Below are 23,992 nucleotides of genomic sequence, written 5' to 3'. Positions count from 1 at the left end.
GAACATTTATATTTGTGTTAATATCTTGTACCTTTGTCTCTTTCAAAGATATCCTATTATAAACTAGAGTTTTCAGATAAACTGGAGCTTTCCATTTCTACTATGTCTGTGGCAGAAAAAGAGTCTAGACAACCAACCACCTTTACCTTTTGCCAGAACAGCAGATAACTCCCTCTACAGACCTTTCTAAAAGATCCTTTCTGAGAAGTCTCAATTCCCTATGTCTTAGCTTGTAACCACCACAGACATGAATGTTCATTAGTAACCTACCCTCCACCTATCCGAAAACCTCAGGAATGGCTGAGGACGAGGTGTAGGCTTTGTAGGTCTCTAGGGTTTATATTTGTATATCGTAGTTGTCCAAACATGGCTAGCCTTTAAAGAGCTAAACAGAGGCACAATCCTATCATAAAAACGGACTAAGGACATGAATAGACAATTCTCAAAAGAAGATATACAAATAGCAAACATATATAAAAAAATGCTCAACATCACTAATTACCAGGAAAATGCAAATCAAAACCACAGTGCGATACCACCTTACTCCTGCAAGAATGGTCATAATCAAAAAATTAAAAAATAATAGATGTTGGCGTGGATGTGGTGAAAGGGGAACACTTCTACACTGTTGGTGAGAATGTAAACTATTAGTACATCCAGTATGGAAAACTGTGGAGATTCCATAAAGAACTAAAAGTAGATCTATCATTTGATCCAGCAATCCCATTCCTGGGTATCTACCCAGAGGAAAAGAAGTCATTATATGAAAAAGGTATTTGCACATGCATGTTTATGGCAGCACAATTCGCAATTGCAAAAATATGGAACAAGCTCAAATGCCCATCAATCAATGAGTGGCTATAGAAAATGTGGTATATATACATGGTGGAATACTACTCAGCCATGAAAAGGAATGAAATAATGGCATTCGTAGCAACTTGGATGGAACTGGAGACCATTGTTCTAAGTGAAGTAACTCAGGAATGGAAAACCAAACATTGTATATTCTCACTCATAAGCGGGAGCTAAGCTATGAGGACACAGAGGCGTAAGAATGAGACAGTGAACTTTGGGGACTCAGGGGAAAGAGTGGGAGGGGTGTGAGGGATAAAAGACTACACATTGGGTACAGTGCAAGTGATGGTTGTACCAGAATCTCAGAAATCACAACTAAAGAACTTACTCATGTAACCAATCACCACTTGTTCCCCCAAAAGCTATCGAAATAAATAAATAAAAACAGAGGCAAAAAAAAAAAAAAAAAAAGATGGTCTCAGGTAGCCCCTTAGATATCATACCAGGACCGTTTGGCTGTGGGGAGAAAGAATAACTCACTAAAATAAGAAAACTAGTTTCAGTTTTTCAAAACAGATTGCCTCAAATAATAAGATAAGTTTTATTTATCTTGATCAACAGCTTTGACAATGAAATTTTAAATGATGTCACAAGTGATTATCCCTGGGATGGCTGACTGCAATGCCAAAGGTTATTCCTGAATACATTTTTATGGCAGCATTCTAAGTGTAAAACCTGGTACCTGATGGAATGTTGACAGATTTGTAAGTGCTCCCATGTAAATGGTGTTAATTCATTATCAAATTATGAAGTACTTAGAGGTGTTGGCCAGTTAACTCGCTATACTCCCTCAAGATTCCTTAACCTACAGTGTTGCCTTTGAGGGATGCCTGCTCTGATGTATTGACTGCCCAAAAGCTTTACCCTTCTTGATGTACCTTGAGGAATGGAAAGGGTCCATCTGCTGGAAAGGAAAGGGCTTGGAGTTTAAGTAAAATGAATTTAAGTGGGGTTTAAGGTTTGAGAACCTTAGCAAACTACTTGTCTTCCTTGCTCTTTCTTGTATTTGCTTCACTGTGCCATAAGTTGAATGGAGTCCTTTGTTTTGGTTCATCTAACTGCCGTATTTAATGTGTGTTCTGGACCCTTCCCAAAAAATGCTACAGAGTTAAGTTGAGGGCCTGGGATCTGAGAGAGAAACAGACCTTGTAGGTGTCAGACAGCCTGCTGCAGCTCAGCCAAAGATTTAGGCATCTATGCTTTGCTACAGTTATAAAACTGGGAATCTTCCCACCCAATAAAATGGGAGTTTTTATTGAGCTTTCCTTTTAAATAAAAAGAAAACGTGGAGAATAAGCCTTCTGTTTGTCATGCCAGCCACTAGAGGGTAGAATAGCCACACTTGCTAGGACAGGTGTAATTTAAACAGAGGGACTGTGGTCAGAACACATTTGCCAGTGCTTGTCAATACAGATGCTTTTTGACTTATGATAGGGTTAAAACCACATAAACCCACTGTGAGTTGAAAATATTAAAAGTTGAAAATATGTTTAATACACCTAACCTACTGAATATCATAGCTTAGCCTAGCCCACCTTAAACATGCTCAGAGAACACTTTCATAAATCTACAATTGGCCAGAATCGTCCAGCAGCACAGCACACTGTAGAACAGGGGCCCCTAAAAAACAAGCCATGGACTGCTACCAGTCCGTGGCCCATTAGGAGCCGAGTGGCACGCAGAAGGTGAGTGGCAGGCAAGCGAGCATTATTGCCTGACCTCTGCCTCCTGTCAGAACCAGTGTGGCATTAGATTCTCATAGGAGCACGAACCCTATTGTGAACTGCACATGCGAGGGATCTAGGCTGAGCACTCCTTATGAGAATCTAGCTAATGCCTAATGATCTGAGTGGACAGTTTCATCCTGAAACCTTCCACCCAACCCCCCGGCCATGGAAAAATTATCTTCCATGAAAACAGTCCCTTGTGCCAAATTGGGAACTACTGCTGTACAGTATCGGTTGTTTACCCCCATGATTGTGTGGCTGACTGGGAGCTGTAGCTCCCTGCCACTACCCAGCACTGGGAGAGAGTATCTTACAGCATATTGCTAGCCCAGAAAAAGATCAAAATTTGAAGTACAGTTTTAGGGTACAACTAACCAGCAGAAGAGTTTGTTAAAATGCAGCTTTCTGGGCCTCTGCCCCCAGAGGTTCTGATTTGATAGCTCTGAGTAGAACTTAATATCAAGGGATTCTCATACAGATATCTTGGATTTTACTTTGAGACACGCTGATCTGTAAGAGTTTTGGGGCATGCATTTTTTCCTGACTATCTTTTCTCTTGGGATTACAAAGCAAAATGATTATCTGGAGGAAAAAAATCTGAACAATAACAGAAACCAGGGTATAGGAAAAAGCTAGAGTGTTGGTTAATTTAAAGGTCTTTCCCTGCCTTTGTTTAACGTATTTTAAAAGAGACTTACTTTGTAAATATTCAGAATCAAAGAAACTACTAAAACGTTTTTATTGGGAGTTTTACTTCAACCAGTAAAGACCATGCTTAGACTACAAATCTCTAAACATTTTTGATAAAATATCCCTTCTATGACCATCTCACAGCTCCCCTAATTTTATCCTTTATGGGTTATGTGGTTTGGCTCTGTGTCCTCACTCAAATCTCCTATCTGTAATCCCCATGTGTCAAGGGAAGGACCTGGTAGGAGGTGATTGGATCGTGGGGCGGTTTCCCCTGCTGTTCCCGTGCTGTTCTTGTGATACTAAGGGAGTTCACATGAGACCTGATGGTTTAAAAGTGGCAGTTTCCCCTGTGCAGTCTCTGGCTCTCTTGCTGCCTGGTAAGATGTGTCTTGGCTTTGCTTTGCCTCCTGCCATGATTGTAAGTTTCCCGAGGCCTCCCCCAGCCATGAGGAACTATGAGTCAATAAAACTTTTCTTCTTGATAAATTACCCAGTCTCAGGTATTCTTTATAGCAGTATAAAAATGGACTAATAAAAATGGATGTCATGAAGACCCCAAGCCTAATGTCTTAGCATTGTAAAATATAGTTGTGGAGACCTTACAAAGAGTGTATGTAATTTTATCATGATCTTGATTGAACAAGTATTGCAATTCTTTCTTATGTGTAAAGAGTAAAGATTCAAGTGTAGTAATGCACAATGTCCTTCTAGTAGGGATGACAATTTTATTTTTGTCAGTGCCCCTAGAGAGCAGTGGCATCCTCTCAGGGAAACTTTTGCCATTACTTTTAAATAGAAAAAACATGATAAAATCATTCAAATCTGTGATAGGATTCTACCATTTAAAGAGTTAAAGAGTTAGTGGGAATGTGAGTAAAATGAAACTTAGTTCTGAAGCCAGGACTTAGACTAATGAAAGGTTGGTATGAGTTTTTCAGAGAGACGAAAAAAGAGTCTGTCTTCTGTGAGCACTCATGGACCAAAGAATACAACCCTCCACCCCCACATATTTCATGTGAAGATTTCTGAAGATTTTCCAGTGTCACTTCCTGTTTCCTTCCTGGTTTTTGGGGGAGTTCTATGATTATATGTTAATGAAAAAGGAAGTTCTGTAATCTTCCAATCTCTTCTCTCTCTCTCTCTTCTCTCACACGCACACAAAAAAATATAAGAAACCTTTTTAAAATTAAAGGCCAGATATCTACAGTGTGTCATTTTAGGTGAAATTCTATAGAAAAAAAGATGTTTTGCAGAAATTATGCTGCTGTTATGATGATCTTTAATTAGTAACACATAATAATGTACACGTTATTAATCTGTCTTCTAAAATTTATTTTGATGCTGATACAAATTATTATACTAAAGGAATCCTCCCAGTAGAGGTACTTCTGAAAAAGAGGTGTTCCTTGAAGGTTTGGTGAATCTCCAGTTATGTTAGATTAACTACTTAGGAAGCCTCTATATAGTTAAAATCTGGAACAAATGATTAAATGAGAATTTGTGCATTATAATAATAGAACACAGGACTTACGGTGTTAACTTTATTATAGAGAATTGCTGTGGCTCACATAAGAAATTGAACCCTTTCAAAATGGGTGGGCTGATGAATAGCCCAAATTTGGCTCCCAAACTCTATTAGTTACAAGTGTGCCAAGAATGGATTTCTACCCTCCTCTCATCCCCCACCAGCACTTGGAGCAGCCAAGAGGAACCTGGGGTGATGGGAATCCCTTGGCTGGTTATCTCTGCCTCTTTATCTGTTTCCCCCAGTGCCACCCAAGCATGTGTTTTGTTTATGCCATTATGTGACAAAGTTGGGAAGACTTTGTTCTTAAATTCTTTGTGATTTCCATTGTTCATAATTTTATGACTAGTTGATTGATGCCTTCCAAAATATTACATGTACCCGCTCTCAGTAACTAGAAAAAGATCTCATGAAGCAGCAGCATTATCATTGTCTGTTTTGAAAGAGCTAAAATTAAGTTGGCCATTCCTTCTAGAGTTCTGGCCCAAGGTGACTTAAAAATAGTTTTAATAAACATTTAGACCATCTTGTATTTTGTAATACAGTTGGGTCACTGCTGATTCCTAAGATAAATGTGTTTAAACAGAAGCTTTCTCATTCATCAGCAACCTCAGCTTTCATCCAAATTTATTTAATGATGATGCAAGCCCATAGCGTTGGTGTTGCAGTTCGTCACCATGGAAGTGTTTCTGTCAACAAATCCTTGCTTTACCATCATGAAATTGATTTTGCAGGGGAAAGGAGGATGATTGGGAAAGCTTTCTTCTACTCTTAAAGATCTTCACAGTTTGCCTGGATGTCTAAATGAATTGTATTTAAAATCAATAACTGGCAATAAAATTAACCACACTAAATTAACAGTTATGAGGTTAGAAAAAGGGAAATGGCAATAAGCTACTTGGTCTGAAATCGTCTTTTTGGAATGTGACTTGGAGACCACACTTGTAAGTTAAAATGTTCCCTGAAAGCTATTGTTCTCTGCTCAGAAGTATAGATTATCCCCAGGGAGTCCCGTGAAGCAGATATCAGAATTTCTAGGATGATTTGGCTGAGTTTTTCTCATCTATATTATAAATGGCATAATAATCACAGAAGAAATTCACACTATATTACTTCTTTCAACTAATATACTGTATTTTTTTTTAAATATGCCTTTTCTATAACTTATGTCATAACTATCTTTGGCTTTTATGTGCTTGTTTAAAAAAAAACTGTAAAAGTTAAAAAAAAAAAAAACCTATAAGCTTCTGAATACAGGCCCTTTATGAGCAGGGTAGGTAGCACCTACATTAAGTAATTCAGACTATTTTGGGAACCACATAGGTAAGAAACAAGAATGACATTTTCTTTTTTTTCTTTTGCTTTGAAGCAGAGTGTTCAGGAGTTTATGTCACAGTGGCTGGTTCCAGATTTGGTTGCAGACATATGTGTTCTGTGGGAGTTTTGATCTCTGGTAGAAATACAGTCGACTCTTGATTGTCAAGGTTAACTACATTTCCAAATGTACTTTCTCTGGCTTTCTATCACATGTCAGAGCTTTTAAATTTTACCATCTGCTTATATGTGCTCATGAAAACCAAAATTATTCAGTAGTATTTTATTTCATTATTATCATAAACATTTAAGTTCCTAATGTAGTCTAAGCACTGTGTTGGGCTCTAGAGATACTGAGATACATCCCAAGCATGAAGTTATGTTTGCTTCTGAAAGATCTTATAGTTCACTTTGAAATCAAAGAGATGTAATTTTTATTTATTTGAACCACTTTTCCCTCTTCTAATATGTGATTAGAAGTTGACCGTAAATGAGACATAGGTCCTGTTTGTTTTTAAGGAAGAATTAATAGAGACTATAAGCAAAAGACAAAATTCTATTGTACATGCAGAAATATAACACAGAATGACCAAAAGAAAATTCAGCAAGCAATGGTAAAAATAACAAATTATTTACTGTTTTATAATGTTAAAGTATTTTGCCAAGACAAGTTGCAGTCAAATTAAAGTGAGTTATGGAAAATGAAATACATAAAGATGTATTTATACAAGTGCAGACTAAATATATTTTCCATACAAGTTTGTAAATGAAAAGATACACAGTAAGTGCACACTCGATATGACTATGCAGGCAACAGTTAGTTTCAGATACTCTTGTATAGTTCATGCACAAACCTTCCCAAAGTACGAGTTCAGTCAGTCTTGGGGGATATGGAGGGATGATTAAAAAAGGATTGAGTTCCTTGCAAAAATATCAGTATGGACTGGATGAGGGTGAGCGTGGTCAGTTATATATATTACTTACTGTAATTTGTGATTGTCGAGGAAGAGGTGTGGCTGTTGGTGTGATAGTAATACTGCTGGTGACTTTATTGGTTGTTTTGTTTAGTGCCCCGTTAATTAAGCCTTGAGTTCGGTTATCCTGCAGTGGTGCTGAAGGGCTGGCAGGTCTCACAGGGCTGGCTACAGCTTGCATGTAAGGACTTCCTAAGTGAATGTGGATTTTATTATCCTCAGTAGTTATCACACTTGAACTATTACTGTTTGAACGCTGAAACTGCCATGATGACTGCCGGTCTGGGGAGACTCTGAATATCGCATGCTTGGCACTGATTTCTATTGGTTCTGGAGAGCGTCCCTGCTCAGGAGAGCTAGCTGAACCAGTCACAGCCAAAACCTGAATAGGGGACATTGTCCTTTCTGGAGTTAAAGAACCACAAGACTCTGGGGTCTGTGCTCTGGCAAAAGTTGCCATGGTAATTGGGGACATGCCTTGTTCTAAATTCATGAGGTCTTCGGTAGAGGTTTTGGATTTTACTGGTGTTATGGAGGCATTTTGGAGGATGGTTATCCTTTGCTTTGGCGTGCCACAGTTCGGTATCACTGCAGTACTCGTGTAAGAGTGAGGACTCTCTGTAGTCGGGCTTGTGATTTCAAGAGTGGCTGTGTTTTGTACATGGTCTGGAGTAACCTTTATATGAAGTGGCTGCCCAGGTGTGTGGCTTAGGACTAGATCTCCAGGTTGCACAAAGTTGGCATTGGGTTTAGCTTGTATTTTTCCATTCTGAGGATGGCCCTCCTTGGATTTCATCCAGGGAATCCATAGCTTTCTGTTAACAGGACATGGAGTAGACTGGCTGCATTTGAAGGACAGCACAGATCCCTCATCATTAGGGTCCTCGTCTTGATCCTCACTCTCCTCATATAACTGACCATTGATGACTGCACGTTCCAGAGGAATGAGGCTCTTGTAATCAGGTGGTTCATTGTCTACTGCTTCTGTCTGAACTTCTTTAGAAAATACTTGAGTATCAGAAATTCTTCTTCCATTGAGACTAGGCCTGACGCTCTTACTGAAATGCCGGTACCTCTCTAACTCCTTAGTGAGGTTTTCAATCTCTCTTCCTAAATCTCTGTTCCTGTTTTCTTGTTGATTTAGTTTTTTTTGCAGGACTGAGTGATCTCCCTGGAGGTGACATATTAGGTCTTCAGTTGCCATGTATTCATGAATTTTCTCTTTTAATGCATCCACTTCTCTTGAGAGGTGCCCTGACTTAGCTTCTTCTTCTTGAAGCCTTTTGAAAAGCCATTGTTCATGGCTGGTCTCTGTCTTTTCTGCTAATTTGTACTTAGTAAGTTCCATTTTAACATGCTCCAGCTCTTTAGATAAAAATTGAGCTTTGTCTCTTTCATTAGCGTACCTTCGTTCTAGAGTCTCATATTCATCTTCTGTTTTCATGAGGTCATCCTCAATGGCTTTCATGTCCTTTAGCTTCAGTTTCAGTCTTTCCACTTCTTGAGAGAGCTCCTTAATCTTATTGTTTTCTTGGTGTAATGCTGTTGTGGATTTCCCAGAGTCTTGATTTAATTTGTTTTTTGGGAAATCTTTCTCAATTGCTTCCAGTGATTGAAGCCTATTTTTCAACATATTAACTCTTGACAGGAGATCATTTCCTTTCTCTTCTTCCGCTTTCAATTTGTTTTTTAAATCATCTCTCTCCTTGGTTACGCTGTACATCTTTTCTTCTACATCGGTTTTGGACTTGAGCGCCCTTTTAGTTTCCTCAATTAACTTCTCAGTAACTGTTGTTACTTTATTTTGCTCCACTTGAAGCTGAGAAGAAGCAGCTTGTAATTTATCTTCAGTTTTCTTTAATTTTTCACTCATTGTTTTGCGTTCATCTACAAACATCACAGTTAATGTTTTCAGTTTAGTTAAATCCTCTTTTAGAGTGAATTCTGTCTTTTCTAGCCGACTTTCAATGGCTTCTAGCTCCTTAATCCTTCCTTTTAAACTCTCCAGTTCTTGAGACAACTGTTTTGTGGTCATCCTTTCTTTTTCTAAATTGCATTTCAGAGAGTAGCATTCTTGTTTGCTTTTGTTGAAAGCGTCTTCTAACTTTTCCAGAGCCATAATTCTTTTACTGAGTTTTTCAACCTCTAGTTTAAAGTCTTTACTCTGTAACGTCTCCTTTTCAAGCCTCTTATTGAGATCTCTGCACTGCTCTTCCATTTTTATGAGCTCTTCATCTTTCCCTTCCATATCTAGCACACGTTTCCTGAGCTCTTCCACTTCAGCCATGATACCAGCGTTTCCATATTCTCCCTTACTGATTTTTTCTTTTATATCCTGCAGCTCCTCTTCTGCTTTTCGTAAAGACCTGTTTGTCTCTTCTAACTCATCAATCTGCCGGCTGAGTGCTGCCAGCTTTTGTTGAAGCTGGCGATTTTGACTGTCCTCATTGGTGAGCTTCGCCATAATTGTGTGTTGGTCCTGGTGAAACTTTGTGGTCTGTGTTTGCAGTTCCTTCTCTAGTCTGGTTGCCTTCTGCTCTTCCTCCTGAACTCTGGCTTCAGCAAGGGCTAGTTTGGTATGTGTTTCCTTTGCATTTGTGGTCAGCTCTTGGATTTTCTGTCTTTGAAGGGTGAGCTGTGCCGTCAGCCTTTGTTGTTCATCCACCACCATCAAAGCAAAAGACTTCAGCTTGGTCAGCTCCTCTTTCAGGGTGGTGACCCTTTTCTCCTTTTCTTGCTCCTTCTCCTCCTGAGACTTGATTTCTTGATCAATTAGCTTCTTTAATCTGAAAAATGTAAAGTGCATTTTGTGATTGATGCTTTAGTAACTCATCGACTGTAATTAAATATATATGTAATTTAGAAATTATGTAATTGTATGAACTGTGTCAGTTCATATACAATATGCAAAAGAGTTCCTGAATTTGATGACAGAGGAAAATCTTGATAAACAGTTATCTTGCTTTTTACTTGACTACTATTGATCAGTAACAGCTGCATTTCACCAGGAGCCTTAGTAAAAGAGTAAAGGCAAGAATATTTAGTTTAAATTGCTTGGGTAACATATAATTATTAGGCAGTCTGGCCTGAAGACTATGAAAATAGGCACAAGCTTGAGATGATGCAGTTAGACCTGGCTGCAAGACTGACCCTAATCTTACCAACTAATTGATCTGGGCAGTTATTTAACATCTCTGAACCTCAATTTCCTCATATGAAAAATGGGGGCAATAATTATATTTACTTCAGGGGCTTTTTATGAAAATTAAATGAGATGATTCATCTAAGATTCTCATTGTCCTGACACATGGCAAGCATTTGGTATTAGTTCTTGCTGCTGTTCTTTTTTTATTAATAGGGTTATTATATTTATCAAATAGTTTGCTTGAACCAAAGTATGTGGTGCATTAATGTTTGATGTTCAACTCCTTCATTCTTAGTTAAGAAAAATTGTATTCCCATTGCTTAGAAGTTATGCACTTCACTGATAGACATCTGTGCCAATTAAAACTTGGTTTGCACTGGCACAACATTATTCTGAGAACCACTTCACATATACCTTATCCTCATAGTGGACAACAGTTAAGTGAGGAGAATTGAGAGGCATCTGTTTGGGTTTGGTGTTTTCATAACATTTGAGAAGAGCTTGGGGTTTGGTAGGAAAGTGCTTATTGATGAGAGTCTGATGCTAGACATGATGGAAGAGAAACTCTGTTATCAGGAACATAATAATTCCCTCTTAAATGACGACTACTGTGACATGCTGTTTTCTTCTTTTATGTTTTAAATTTGTCTGCATAACAGGAGGATATTTTACATGTAGTATAAACTGTCTCTTCCACCTCAGTAGTGAAGTCAAAGCTTTAAATTTGTGGCACTCTCAGTTACATTGTGAATGGGCTGATTATAGAGGATGTAATTACAGCTTTGCAGTTAAACAGAAGCTAAAATAGAATGGAATCCCTGAGGAATTGAACTAAAGGACTTGTCATGGATGAAGTTATGAATATTTACATTCTGATAGGTATAGATAATTCATAATACTTTAATGTATCTTTTCTCTTAGGGATGAGTTAACTATCAAATGCATGTCTATCATCCTTATCATAGAACTTACTTTTTGAAAGTTGTGTAAGGATTTGAGAGAACTTATTATTTATTTTATTTTAATTTAATTTATTTTTTGAAACGGAGTCTCACTGTCACCAGGCTGGAGTGCAGTGGGGCGATCTTGGCTGCAACCTCTGACTGCCTGGTTCAAGCGATTCTCCTGTCTCAGCCTCCCTAGTAGCTGGGATTATAGGCATGTGCCACCACGCCCAGCTAATTTTTGTATTTTTAGTAGAGACAGGGTTTCACCATGTTGGCCAGGATGGTCTCAATCTCCTGATCTCGTGATCCGCCCGCCTTGGCCTCCCAAAGCGCTGGGATTACAGGTGTGAGCCACTGTGCCGGCTGAGAGAACACTTTAAAAGGAAACTAATTTAGGGTCATCTTCTTGGAAATTGAGTCCTTCTTTTTGAGATTCTAATCTGCTCTTTTCTGTAATTTTCTGTAATTACATTACACAGGAGGAACATGTTTAAAATAATCATATAAGAATTCGCCATCTTTTTTGTGGGAATCCACTTTTAGTTTTTTCTGTTTTGAGGACTTAACAGGAGGCTGGCCCAAGGGCTGTGGCTTGTAAAATTCAGAAGATGCTCGGCGGGATGCTGGGGTGTGGTTGATGATGATCTCATCCAAGGTCTTGGCAAAAGGCTTGCCCATGGTTTCTGGCCATGCCCCATCCCTATTTGAGACACGTGAGAGCCTGAAAAGATAAGCATGGCAGCTTCTTCTCGAATGGTCATGGGACTTCTCAACCCAGTGGCAGCGTCCACGGGTAAACTGCTTTGGTGGTGAAATAGTTAAAAAGAACTTTGGCAAAGTGCTTCTTCCTCCTGCCTTAGCATTAGAATTCATTCGATTTAATGGTTTTGACAATGCCTTGAGCATAATTACAGTGAAATATTTTTCCCCTCTCTACACCACAGTTCTTACAGTTTTATTAGAGAGCAGTTTCACAAAAACTTTTAAGTATTTATTTTCAGTTTATTAAATTATAGCATGTGCTATTTCAGTTTCATGAGAAGGGGGTGTGTTTTCTTAGGATATGAGGGAGGGAAGACTGTTTCACAGTATAATTAAAAGAGTATTAAAAGGGAATGGTGATTAGTGAGTGCAGTGCAGTAACCTGCAAAAAAGGTTTAGAAGAAAATTCAGTTGCTTCCATTTTGTTCAGTGTTTTTGGAGCAGACATGATGCATATTTTTCAGCCTGGGGCATGATGCATATTTTTCAGCATGATGCAAACATAAGCATCTTTTTCATGGTTTTTGTAATTTGGTTGCATCCCCATCTGTTCCCCAAGCTCTGTCTGATTATTTGAATGCATTTTCTCTAAGCATTTCCTTACTACTTGTTTTCCAATAACCTGCTGTTTCCTTGGGCCACTCTCATGAGCGTACCATAAGACAGTCAGCTGTCTAGTCTGGTAAAGCCTGTCGGGGAGGTAAACAGGAATTTATTTGCAGAAAAAACTGTACCCATAGCCATCAACCTGGGAGCGCAGGACAAGGATCCAGTGAGAACTGTGAGCAGGAGGCCCTGATGGAATTGTTTCAGGCCCAGTTGGATGCGTGTAATGCTGTTACACGTTGTGTGGTCGTGTACATGTGTGTGAGAGAGGGAAAGAGAGCTGGTTATGCTACTGAGTTTGAAGGAATTAGCACTTCTGATAGTGATGAATGGGCCACTCTAAATCATTATTTCTTGCCTGATATCCAGGAGCATTTGAAGGTTGAAGTTTGAGGCTAGTTTTTAGTCTTGAAGAAAGTATAGGGTGAGGAGGGTGTGGAGTTGAGCCTCCTAAGCCGGCTTCCTACTTTGAGTAGGAATGGACTTTAGACAACACAGTCACTTAATTTTCTGTCTGCATTATTTTTCTTTGCATATTAACAGGATTTAGCATTGATACTTGCATTATATGCTAATGCAGGTTATCATGAACTCTAGGTTTGCTAGCCAAAGCAGATAAATGATTTTGATTGCTTTTAACCAGGGTTTTTATAATCTTCAAAATAGCATAGATCTTGAGGTGCAGAACTCTGCAGATCTAAAATTCATTCCCTAAAAGCTGTGTAGTCAAATTATGACTCCTTTTTCCATTAATAGTTACAGTTTAGGTGCCTTTATGCAGGAATAACCTATGTTAGGGTTTCTCCATCTTCAGCATTATTGATATTTGGGGCCAGATAATTTTTTCATTGTGGAGGTCTTCTTGTGCACTACAGGATGTTTAGCGGCATCCCTTTGTTGTGAATTAAGAATGTTTCCAGACATTGCCAGATGTCTCCTAGGGGGCAGTCACCTCCAATTGAGAACTACTGATCTGTGCATGTGTATGTTTGTGGCATGTGTGTATGTCAGTCTGTCAGTAGAAGCTGGACTCCATCATTTTGCCTTACTCAGCTTTAATTAAACAGGTGCAACAGAGAGCTCCCACCTAAATTACACGTACACTGGTGATTTGATCTTCCCTGCTAGTGGCCTATTCTTTACCAGTGCTTCTCACAGTGTAAAGTGCATTTGAATCACATAGGAATCTTGTTAAACTGCAGACTCCAATTCAGTAGGTCTGGGGTGGGCCTCACAATTGGCATTATAACAAACTCTCAGATGATGCCAAGTCTGCTGGCCCTCAGACTGACTGTGGGTAACAAGGCTTTACCATTTACATGTCAGATGTTTCCTGGAGTATTAACTCTGCCAATTGTTGTTTGTTATTGATTTATACCCAATCTGCAGTACCACAGGCTGTATTCCTGACCTACATGACCACCCACTTTTTTCAAAGAAGGTATCAGGTGAGAGAATATGACTAAATTAACTAAAATCTGTTCCCCACATTTCTGGGGAACAAAATGACTCGAAATGCATACCATAGTTGGTGGGTCAGTAGCTACATTTTCATGCAAAAAGAGCACTAAATGATTTTAGCTCCAATTTGTGTTTTTTCTCACAAGCACAAAGACTAAAATATAGGAGACTATATAATAGCTGCCATTCTTTACTTAGTGCCAGTGATGTGTTGCCAAGCACTGAGCTGAGTCTGTACATCTGTCGGTTCTAATTCTCATGATAAATTTACAGGGTTTGGGATTATCTCCATTTTACAGCTGTGAAAATTGAGGCTCAGAAAGGTCAAGAAGGAGCAAGGCTGTGCTACTGTGCTATTTCCCCACATTACATTGCAAAGAACACAAACCATTGCATAGGGCTGGTCCACACACAAGGATTTTTATCAAGAACACTCTGAATGGAGAACTATCAGCTTAAAAAATCTTACTTATCATTGCGTTTGTATTCTTTTTAAAAAGTGTGTATCTCTCAGAGCAGGGGTTTTTAAATGTTTGTTCTTGTATCTGCTAAAAGAATGTTGAAGAACTAAGTACTTCTTTTCACATTTTTTAACTAGCATCTAGATTTTTTCATTCAATGTTTAAATAGTTGTAAAAGGATATATTTTAACATTTGCCATCTAATCTGAAAGTCCTCATTAACAAATTGGACAGCCAAACCAGTCATTCAGGAAAAGTCTGACTTCATTTTTCAACCTAACGAAATGTGTAAATACACATCCCTCTGGTACCCATCTCATTTCTAAAAGATAAGGCATGAGGACTTGCCCTGCATTGTCCCCAGATGAAGAAACAAGGCACTGCTTCATCCATTGTTTGGTTCTAAACCTGTTGCTGCTGCTGCTCTTGCTGCTCTGCTCTGCTCTTTTCTCATAGGACTCTCAGGATTAAAGCTTTCTATAGTCATCCCTTTGTCTGATGCCCCAGAGGGGTTTCCAACCCAGGAAGAGCCACTTGATAAGAGTTTGCTAAGAAGTTTGTTTTGAAAATGTTGTTAGAAAAGGAGAACTCATAGAACACAAAGAGTATATGTATGAATGGTGGACACAGACGTTGATCCCTTAAATCTCTCCATGCCTGTACCCATAGGAAGTCTTTATGTACCCTCAGGGGTACATGTACCCCAGTTTAAAAGACTACTGTCTTGGAGTACTCATATTCATGTTCTAGTACTGACACCACAGCATTATAGGAACATTCATTGAATCCTCGCCAATAAAAACGGGTTTTGGAAGCTGGTTTTATGGACACAAAAGTGAGGTAATTAAATCCAAACTGGCTTAAAGCAGTATCTTATTACAGCTTTTCGTTAGAGTTTTTATTATGGCTCAGAATTGTTATAACTTACTGTGGTTTATCACTATTATTATGTGCAATACCAGTTCCTTGTTTTTTCAGAAACATCACATCTGTCATCTTCAGTATTCTTTGGTACTAACCATAATTCTGGTTCTTCGTTACAAATGATACACTCAGAGGGTTTTTTCAGTTTTTATTTGCAGACACATATGTCAGCACAGATGTGCACCTACACTTTATCTCCTCTGTGAGACACTGAGTGTCAGTAATAATGCAGCATATAATACACATATGAAACACATGGTATGTCTAAATGCTATAACACCAGTCATACCCATAATAATTTATATTATAATTCTTACCGTTTTTGATTTTGTTATTTTTGTACATTACAGTCAACCCTACTAAAATACAGACTTCTTGAGAACAGGATGAGTATCAGTGATTCATTTGTGCATCCTACAGTGTCTACCACAAAGCCCTTACATGTAGAGGGAGCCACATGAATATCTTTTGAATAAATTAAAGAATGAACAAATACTCCCTTTTATGAAAAATACTGTAGCACTGTCCTAAGTAGTTTTGTTCATTTTTTAAGAAAATGCTCTAATATTTACCATGTACATGTTTTTAGGCGTTTAAGAAAATGAGGTATGAGTGGGTTTCCCATCAGTGTTCTCCAAGAACATTATTTTCTCTATTTCATAGCTACAGAGCCTCTAGAAAGAATCAAGACTGTTGGAACAGGTCCTTTTCTCCTTTCTTCAGATCCCTGCATTAGAACTGTATGTGCTTGTTTGTTTGAGGAGAACAGGGTTAGGTGGTAAACTAACCCTGGCTAGGATGTCCACATCCTAGCCCATCAGTCTCCTTTGGCTGTATCAACTCTGCTAACAAAGGAGTGACTATTTTATGTCTTCCTCAGAGTCCAGAGATCTACTGGACGAATATGTTTGTTTATTACATAAGCAACATTATATCAACAGCAGTGACAGTGGAAAAGAAATATCTATAATCTGACCACCCTAAAACATCAATTATGTTTCTGTTTTCGCAGATCGTTTTGCAGTTTTTCAGATGCTTGGTCCATAGAAATAAACTTAGGGTGATCATCAAGCAATAAAACCAATTCCACAAGCCATTAATGGTACTGTATTGTTTCTATTAGTTCCAGAAATCAGCCTGTAAATAGAGAATAACTTCAGAGTCAGCTTAGCTTCTCATCTATCACTTTAAGGAAACCAATTTTTCACTGTATTCACTATGTAAATCTTGAATTTAATGTTTTTGATGTTATGAATATGGCAAGACTTTTGTCCATTTAATTTACAAACAACAAAGACTATCATTAATACTAAGGCTATCCTGAGATGAACAGGGGATACAAGATCCTGTTTTCAAAGTGTTTATAGGCTATTAGGAAAGAATGAGGAGACAGTTCCAGGACAATTCAGTAAAGGCTTCAGAGCAATAGTTCTCAACCTTTTAGGTCTCATGACCTCTTTACACTCAAAAAATTTTGAGGACCCTAAAGAGCTTTTGAGTGTATGGGCTTTATCTATCTCTTTACTGTATTAGAAATTTGAACTAAGATTTAAAAAATACTCATTTGTGCTCACGCTTGTAGTCCCAGCACTTTGGGAGGCCGAGGAAGGTGGATCACAAGGTCAGGAGATCAAGACCATCCTGGCTACTAACATGGTGAAATCCCGTCTCTACTAAAAATACAAAAAATTAGCCAGGCATGGTGGCACATGCCTGTAGTCCTAGCTACTTGGGAGGCTGAGGCAGGAGAATCGCTTGAACCCAGGAGGCAGAGGTTGCAGTGAGCTGAGATCACACCATTGCACTCCAGCCTGGGCGACAGAGCGAGACTCTGTCTCAAAAATAAAATTTTAAAAAAAATCATTTGTTAAAAATAATAAATAATAAATCCATCATCTGTTAATTTAAATAACATATTTTTATGAAAAAATACTTTTACAAACAAAATTATTTAGTGAGAAGAGTTGCATTGTTTTACATTTTTTGCAACTAATGTCTGGCTCAGATCTGTTTCACACATTCCATTAGCTGTCAGAGAAATATCATCATACATCATGGAGCCTCTGGAAAACTCCATATACACTTCTGAGAGAATGAGACAGAAAAAGGTTGTGTTATTGTGAAGATATCTTTTTCACTCTCATAGGGGGCCACACTTTAAGAACCATTACTCCAGAGGATAGACAGTTGTAACATCAGTGGCAAATTTGTCTTTCTCTGGAAAAGCATCTGGTTTGGGCTGTCACCATGTGCTTCTTCAGGCTGGTCAGCCTTTTGCTTCATCCTGATGAAGCCCCCAAATTCACTGGCTTAGTCACTGCTTTGATGTTTCCATCATTAATAAAGCCAGTCATTTGCTAACCATCAAACATAGATGGGAGATTCTCTGCCTTCAAATTTTCTCTCAGTCCATAGAAAAGTCCTAAATGACAAAACCGTTTTCATAAGACATTGTATTTTGTTTGAAACCCCAATTTGAAATAAGGGTATGGAAACCACTAAGTTGCCTGGTTTTTATAAATGGTTCCATCCATAGTGCTATGCAGGTCAGCTGACATTTAATTCATTTCAGACCTTGATGAGACAAATACAGTGACAGCTACTATGTTCTAGGCACCGTACTTGTTGTCAGTTCTTTTTTCCCCCAAACTTGCCTGTATTCTTGCACAGATCAACCTGATCATAACTTACAGTATTCTCCCAGTAACAACCAAAGCTGGTTTGGTCTTAAGATGTTTGAAACAGTGTAACAGTCACCCTAGTCCTAAGTATGTAACTTCATTTTGATGGGCTTAAATTCCTGTATTTGTTCTCATTATTCCAGAGCTAGTTGAATACATTACTTTTTCTTCCTGATTTATATGTTGATTACTAAACAGAAAACTACATACATCACACTCCTTTATTTATTTTTATATCTGCTCTCACAGCTAGACTTTGATAGCCTGGTTATGATTATATCCCATTTTATCTTTTAGCAATTCTTGTCTAATACATAATTTTAATTGTGTTGCATTGATAGCAGCTGTGTTCATGGTCAAATAACCATGAATTTCTAGCAGTTTGTAGAGTAATTACATGGAATTTATTGGAAAGCTTCTTTATTTGAGATAGATTTTGGTAATTAGGCCTATAATTTATGTTTCCTTGCTTTCCTCCCTGCTTTTTCAATGGGACTTTTCACTGTTTAGTCTAAATTTTAGGAGCACTCATAAAAATAGCTATGACCAGTCTTTTTTATTCTGTGTATGCTGCTTCCTTTTATTTCTCTCACAAGTCAAAGGTTTTCTAAAAATTACAGCTACAGCATACCATAGCCATAATGTAATGTACAATTCATTTGACTTGGTCAGCAAGATCAGTAGAACAGTAACACTTTTTTTGGCATCTGCTAGTTGAATGAGTGTACATCTGTGTCTGCTTTATGTCCTTGTTACTGAAGATCCTGTCATCATCATTGAGATCCTTTAGAGACACTATAAATGGGTCCAGACCCAGCAATTTGGGTTAATACTATTTTCCTTCATTGTGAAAGAAGAATTAGGGCATGAAGTTACAGAGGAAGCTTTAGCTTGGTGTCAGAGGAATATATGGTAAAAATGGGACACTGTTAGTCAGGACTCTTCATCACCTGAACTATTAATCTTACTAGGCTCCCCAGAGGTCAGGAGAAGTGAAATAAGATGCAAATAGTCAAATGACCCATTACTTATAAGGAGCTTGGGAGCTTTTAGCAGAGAAGCAGGATTCTAAAAAAAGAGTTACTGAAATCCTCAAATTGAGCCCAAGGACTGGAATTGGGGCAAGTCTCACTCTTTTAAGAGCAGAAAAAGGAGCAAAGTAACTGAGAAAAAGGGTCTCCGAAAGGTGAGGTTCCAGAACCAATAAAAGGCCAGTCTGGGAGTCCATAGGCACAGAGCTTGGGTAGTTAGGCAGCTAAAAGGAGAATATTTTCATCTTGAGAACAAAGGAGGTGCCCATGAATCTGGGCTAGAAAAGACACTGTCCATGCCCCTGTGAAAGGGCCAGGTAGAGACTTGAAAAGGTGCTCAGGCTAGGCCTGGAAGAAGAAATTGAACTGACAGGGGAGTGACAACAAGTACAGCACATGTAAATCTGTACCAGGGTAATTATCACCTAAATAATGTGTTTTGACTTCTGCAATACTGTATTGTTAGGGAGCTTTCTAGTAAGAGCCTTTGGACAATGGATGTTCATTTAATACCATGAATATTGTGCCTCTCCTATCACTCTTTTAATTTTTCTTATTAAAAATACCTACTCAAATGAATTTTTCTTTATGCCATTTACTCAGATGATATCTATCAAGAAGGAACTTTTAAAAAGTTAATTACTGTGAATACACTGCTGTGCTAAATAGAAAGCCCACTCATTTTTCTCACTTTTCTTTTTGTTCCCCCCCTCCGCCCGCTCCCACCACCACTCTGAATTGGGGTTCTTGCGTATTTAGAAAAGCTTCCTTAAATCAAAGTTTCTTGTTTTGCATACTTTCCATTTTGATTGCTAATACACCCCCCACCCTCCCAAAAAAAAAATGCCTGTCTTCCAACAGACTAAGACTTTAGGTCTTTGTCAGACTAACAGTTTCAGGTAGATGTCCCTTAATCCTCCAAAGCCTACCTGGGCCTTCTACAGCCATGATGCCTTCCTCTGGCTGCCCTGTCCCTCTAGGGAGAAGTATTCAAAAAGCCACTCAGCAAGTGATGCCTTGTATTATCACAGATGTATGTATATTCCTAAAAGTGCCTCCTGGTTCATGGCATGCAGAGCTGCCTTTACATGTAACGTGGTGATGGTGCTCCTGGGCTTGTCCTCAGGTTCCTAACACTTTCATTATGTCTCATTGTCTCCATTCCTTCTTCCCTCTCTCTGCAGTTGATTTTGTACTCTGTGATCTACATTCTTCTGTATCTCGTCTGTTTGCCCAAGGTAGCCTTCTTTAAGGCAGGACTGATGTCTTCCCTACTGCCTGTTCCCTATTACCCCAGCAAGAGATTGCAGTAAACAGTACAGGTGGCAGAGGGCAGGTGGAATGACTGACAGCATGTACACTCTCCAGCACTGAAGCACCAATAGGAGTGAGACAGTAGAAAACTATGAGAGGCAGGGCAGGGCAGTACAGAGCAAGAAATTCAGACTCTGGAGTTCAGTTTTTGCAGTTGAATCCTGGCTTTCCAACTTCTATCTAGTGTGACTTGAGCAAGCAATTTAACCTCCCTACAAGTCTCATTTTCTTCATCTGTAGAATGGGGATAATATTAGAGCCTCCCTCACAATAGGGTTGTTCTGAGGATTAATAAAAAACAATCCATACAAAAAGTCCTTATCATACTGCCTGGCACAATACATGTCAGTTCTCATTAGGAGTAGGATGGTGAGTACTAAAAGAGTAGGTTTTAGATGTTCTCACCACAAAAAAATGATAAGTATGTAAGGTAACAAATACGTTAATTAGCTTGATTTAGCCATTCCATGATGTCTAGATATATAAAAACATCATGTTGAAGGCCCTAAATATAGTTCTAATTTTCATTTAAAAAATCAAATAAAACTTTTTTAAAATAAAAGTGCTACTTGCTTGCCATATTGGAAAAAAAAGTAGGACAGTGAGACAACACAGATGAGCACATCGGTCACAATGTGCTGGCCTAAAGTAGGGGTCAGCTGGGGGAAAATAGCACAAATCACATTGGAATGAAAGATATGACTACATAATGTTTATTGCGATCTATTTTAAGGCTTTTCGTGGATCTTTTCAGCTATGCACATGGTTAGTCATAATGATTGTCATTTTAAGTCAGGGTTTTTCAGCCTTAGCATTGGTGACATTTTGGTTAATTCTTTGTTGTGGGGGCTGTCCTGTGCACTGTAGGATGTTTAGCAGCATCCCTGGTCTCTACCTACCAAATGCCAGGAGTAACATAGTATCTCCAACTCAGTTGTGACAACTACTGAATGTCTCCAGATATTGTGAAGAAATTGAGTCTGTTTGAGAAGTCACTATTTCAGGGGATAATTTTTGGGTAGACTTAAGATTCTTTGTATTCATTGTCTCTGGCCTGTATAACTCTTAATTATCTGCTACTCAAATGTATTTGGGATCAGCCACTGTCTTCCATTTCTCTTTTGCTCATAGATCTACTCCACAGCTCTTCTCCCTTCCTGGAAGAGAACGATGCTGTGAATGTTCAATATCCAATGAAATGCCAGCATATCAAAATGGATGCTAATAGTTGACCTTCCCAAAGCCTCACTGATGCTCTGCTCATCTTACTCCTGCTCTTCATTTTTTGGATGTGAATATGTACTTTGTCTGCTGGATTTAGATACTCACAGACATGGTCTACTTGGGCAGCAGTCCCTCAACCTTTTTGGCACCAGGGACCAGTTTTGTCAAACACAGTTTTTCCATGGACTTGGGGGAGGGTGGTGGTGGATGGTTTGGGGATGAAATTGTCCCACTTTAGATCATCAGGCATTAGATTCTCATACGGAGCATGCAACCTAGATTCCTCACCTGTGCAGTTAACAATAGGGTTCACACTCCTATGAGAACCTAATGCTGCTGCTGATCTGACAGGAGGCAAAGTTCAGGCAGTAATGCTGCCTCATCCTGCTGCTCACCTCCTGCTATGTGACCCAATAATAGGCCTCAGACTGGTATACTGGTCTTTGGCCCTAGGGTTGGGGACTCCTGTACTTGGGGACTCAAAGTCAGGCTGGGTTGACTGGGTTAGTACACTGTATATACTATTCCTGAGCTTGGTTTCCATAGCCAAAAATGTCAGGAAGACTATGAAGGATATTTTATAATGCTTTTTTGAGCTCTTCAGAAGAAAATACAAAGCAACAGATTGAAAGATACCCTAGTTGTCTGAGAAATAGGTCATTTGGGGTTTTCATATTGTTGGATAATTAATTTTGCAGTTTATTTTGTGTACTTTTAACTCTTTAAATTTCAATTGTGGATTTTTAGATTAAATTAGTATTCCTAAATATTTGATACATATTTCAAAATGTGTGTATTAAAAGATATACTAGGAACAGTCTTCCTCTTACCACATCATTTATCTCCCCAACTGTAACCACTGATATTAGTTTCTCTTATGTACTTGTAGAGTTTCTTTATGAGTAAATAAGCAAATATAAATAAAGATTCTTATGCTCTCCCCTTTTTACACAAAAGTAGCTTACAAACACTGTTCCTCAGCATCTTGTTTTTTGCAGCCAAACATTTGTTGGAGATCTTTCCATTAGATCAGTGTTCTTAAGCAGGGGCAGGAAAAGGGAATAAAAATAAACGTGATTGCTAAATACATATTTACAACTTCATGCTAAAGAAATTAAACTTTGTAGGATCTATTTTTAATGGAATTAATATGTAGGAGGTATGGGAGACATATACTTTTGCTGTTTTGAAATTATTAAGATAGATTGTAACAGTAAGATTATTTTCTATCTTTATAATGTCTGTGTATAGCACCTGCATTTATTTTCTTAGTTGAAAAACTGAGGCCCAGGCAGATTAAATACCAAGCAAGGCCATCATTATGGTGGCCCCGGAACTGGAACTAGAGTGTAGACTCCAATTCCCAGTGTGAGACTTGGCTTATAAAGAGAAGGAAGTAAGCATATTGAAGGGCTATTCTGTGCCACTAGATCTCACTTAATACTTATAGCAACTTTATAAGGTAAGTATTACTATTCTCATTTTGCACATGGAGGAGAAACCAAACAACTAAAATTTATAGAGGTTAAATAATTTTCCAAACAGTACAGGTAACAGACCAGAATAAAAATTCACTGGCTGCAAAGTCTGTGTTCTTTCTACCTAACCACAAGGTTATATGCTAGAAACCCCAGACAAAACAATGTTGACCTCAGAAGAGTTCCCTCTTATCCCATACCATGTTTTTGGTGTTCATTTGTTCATTCCCATGCTTTCTGCTCCACCCACTTGACTCCCTGACCCCTTCCACTATTCTCCTCTTTGCTCACTCTGCTCCTCTGCCCACTCACCAGCTTCCTTGCTGTTCCTCAAACAGAACGCAGCATGGTGTGCTTTTGTGCTCGCTGTCTCCCCAGGAGCACTGGACTCCCCTCACCTCATTAGTACCATCTGGCATACTATATTTTATGTATTTATTGATTACTGACTGTCTCTCCTACTAGAATATAAACTTCATGCAGGTAGCGGTGTGTGTATGTGTGCACACACGCATCTTATTCAATGATTAGTCAATCATTGGTCTGTTTTATTCAATACTATATTTCTGGTAGGGAGCAGTACCTGGTACTTAATTGGGGTTCAATAAATATTTGAAAAAATACTTCTTCTATTTTTGAAATAGGTACCATATTTGAAAGTATGGGTATAACTAAGCAATAGACATATAGTAGGCCCTCCTCTCTATAGTCTACGAATAACAGCTGGTTGAACAATTTTTATATGCCATATACCATGTTAGTCCTGGAAACAGTCATAGGAGGCAGGTATTACTGTCTTCTTATTTTACAAATAAGAACTGAGGCTCAAAAAAGTTAATTTGCCACAGGTCCTGGTAGTAATTGGCACAG

General features: G+C 38.5%; 2 protein-coding genes across 9 annotated transcripts in view; one reads left to right on the top strand and one right to left on the bottom strand.

Moving 5' to 3' along the window:
- Positions 1 to 23,992, top strand: part of CMSS1 (cms1 ribosomal small subunit homolog) — a 370,849-nt gene that overhangs the window by 23,798 nt on the left and 323,059 nt on the right. The window lies entirely within an intron of this gene.
- The window catches only part of FILIP1L (filamin A interacting protein 1 like), a 296,807-nt gene that overhangs the window by 15,534 nt on the left and 257,281 nt on the right, over positions 1 to 23,992 (bottom strand). For 7 of the 8 annotated variants that reach the window (XM_050782041.1, XM_050782042.1, XM_050782045.1 and 4 more), the window contains one exon: positions 7,099 to 9,874. The exons of the other annotated variant lie outside the window; for it this stretch is intronic. In XM_050782041.1, the coding sequence (XP_050637998.1) occupies positions 7,099 to 9,874 (2,776 nt within the window). The remainder of the gene's footprint in view (positions 1 to 7,098; positions 9,875 to 23,992) is intronic. 8 annotated transcript variants of the gene reach the window in all.

The sequence above is a fragment of the Macaca thibetana genome, chromosome 2, assembly GCF_024542745.1.
Source record: "Macaca thibetana thibetana isolate TM-01 chromosome 2, ASM2454274v1, whole genome shotgun sequence".
Classification (NCBI taxonomy): Eukaryota; Metazoa; Chordata; class Mammalia; order Primates; family Cercopithecidae; genus Macaca; species Macaca thibetana.
This window is presented reverse-complemented; position numbering and strand designations above follow the sequence as displayed.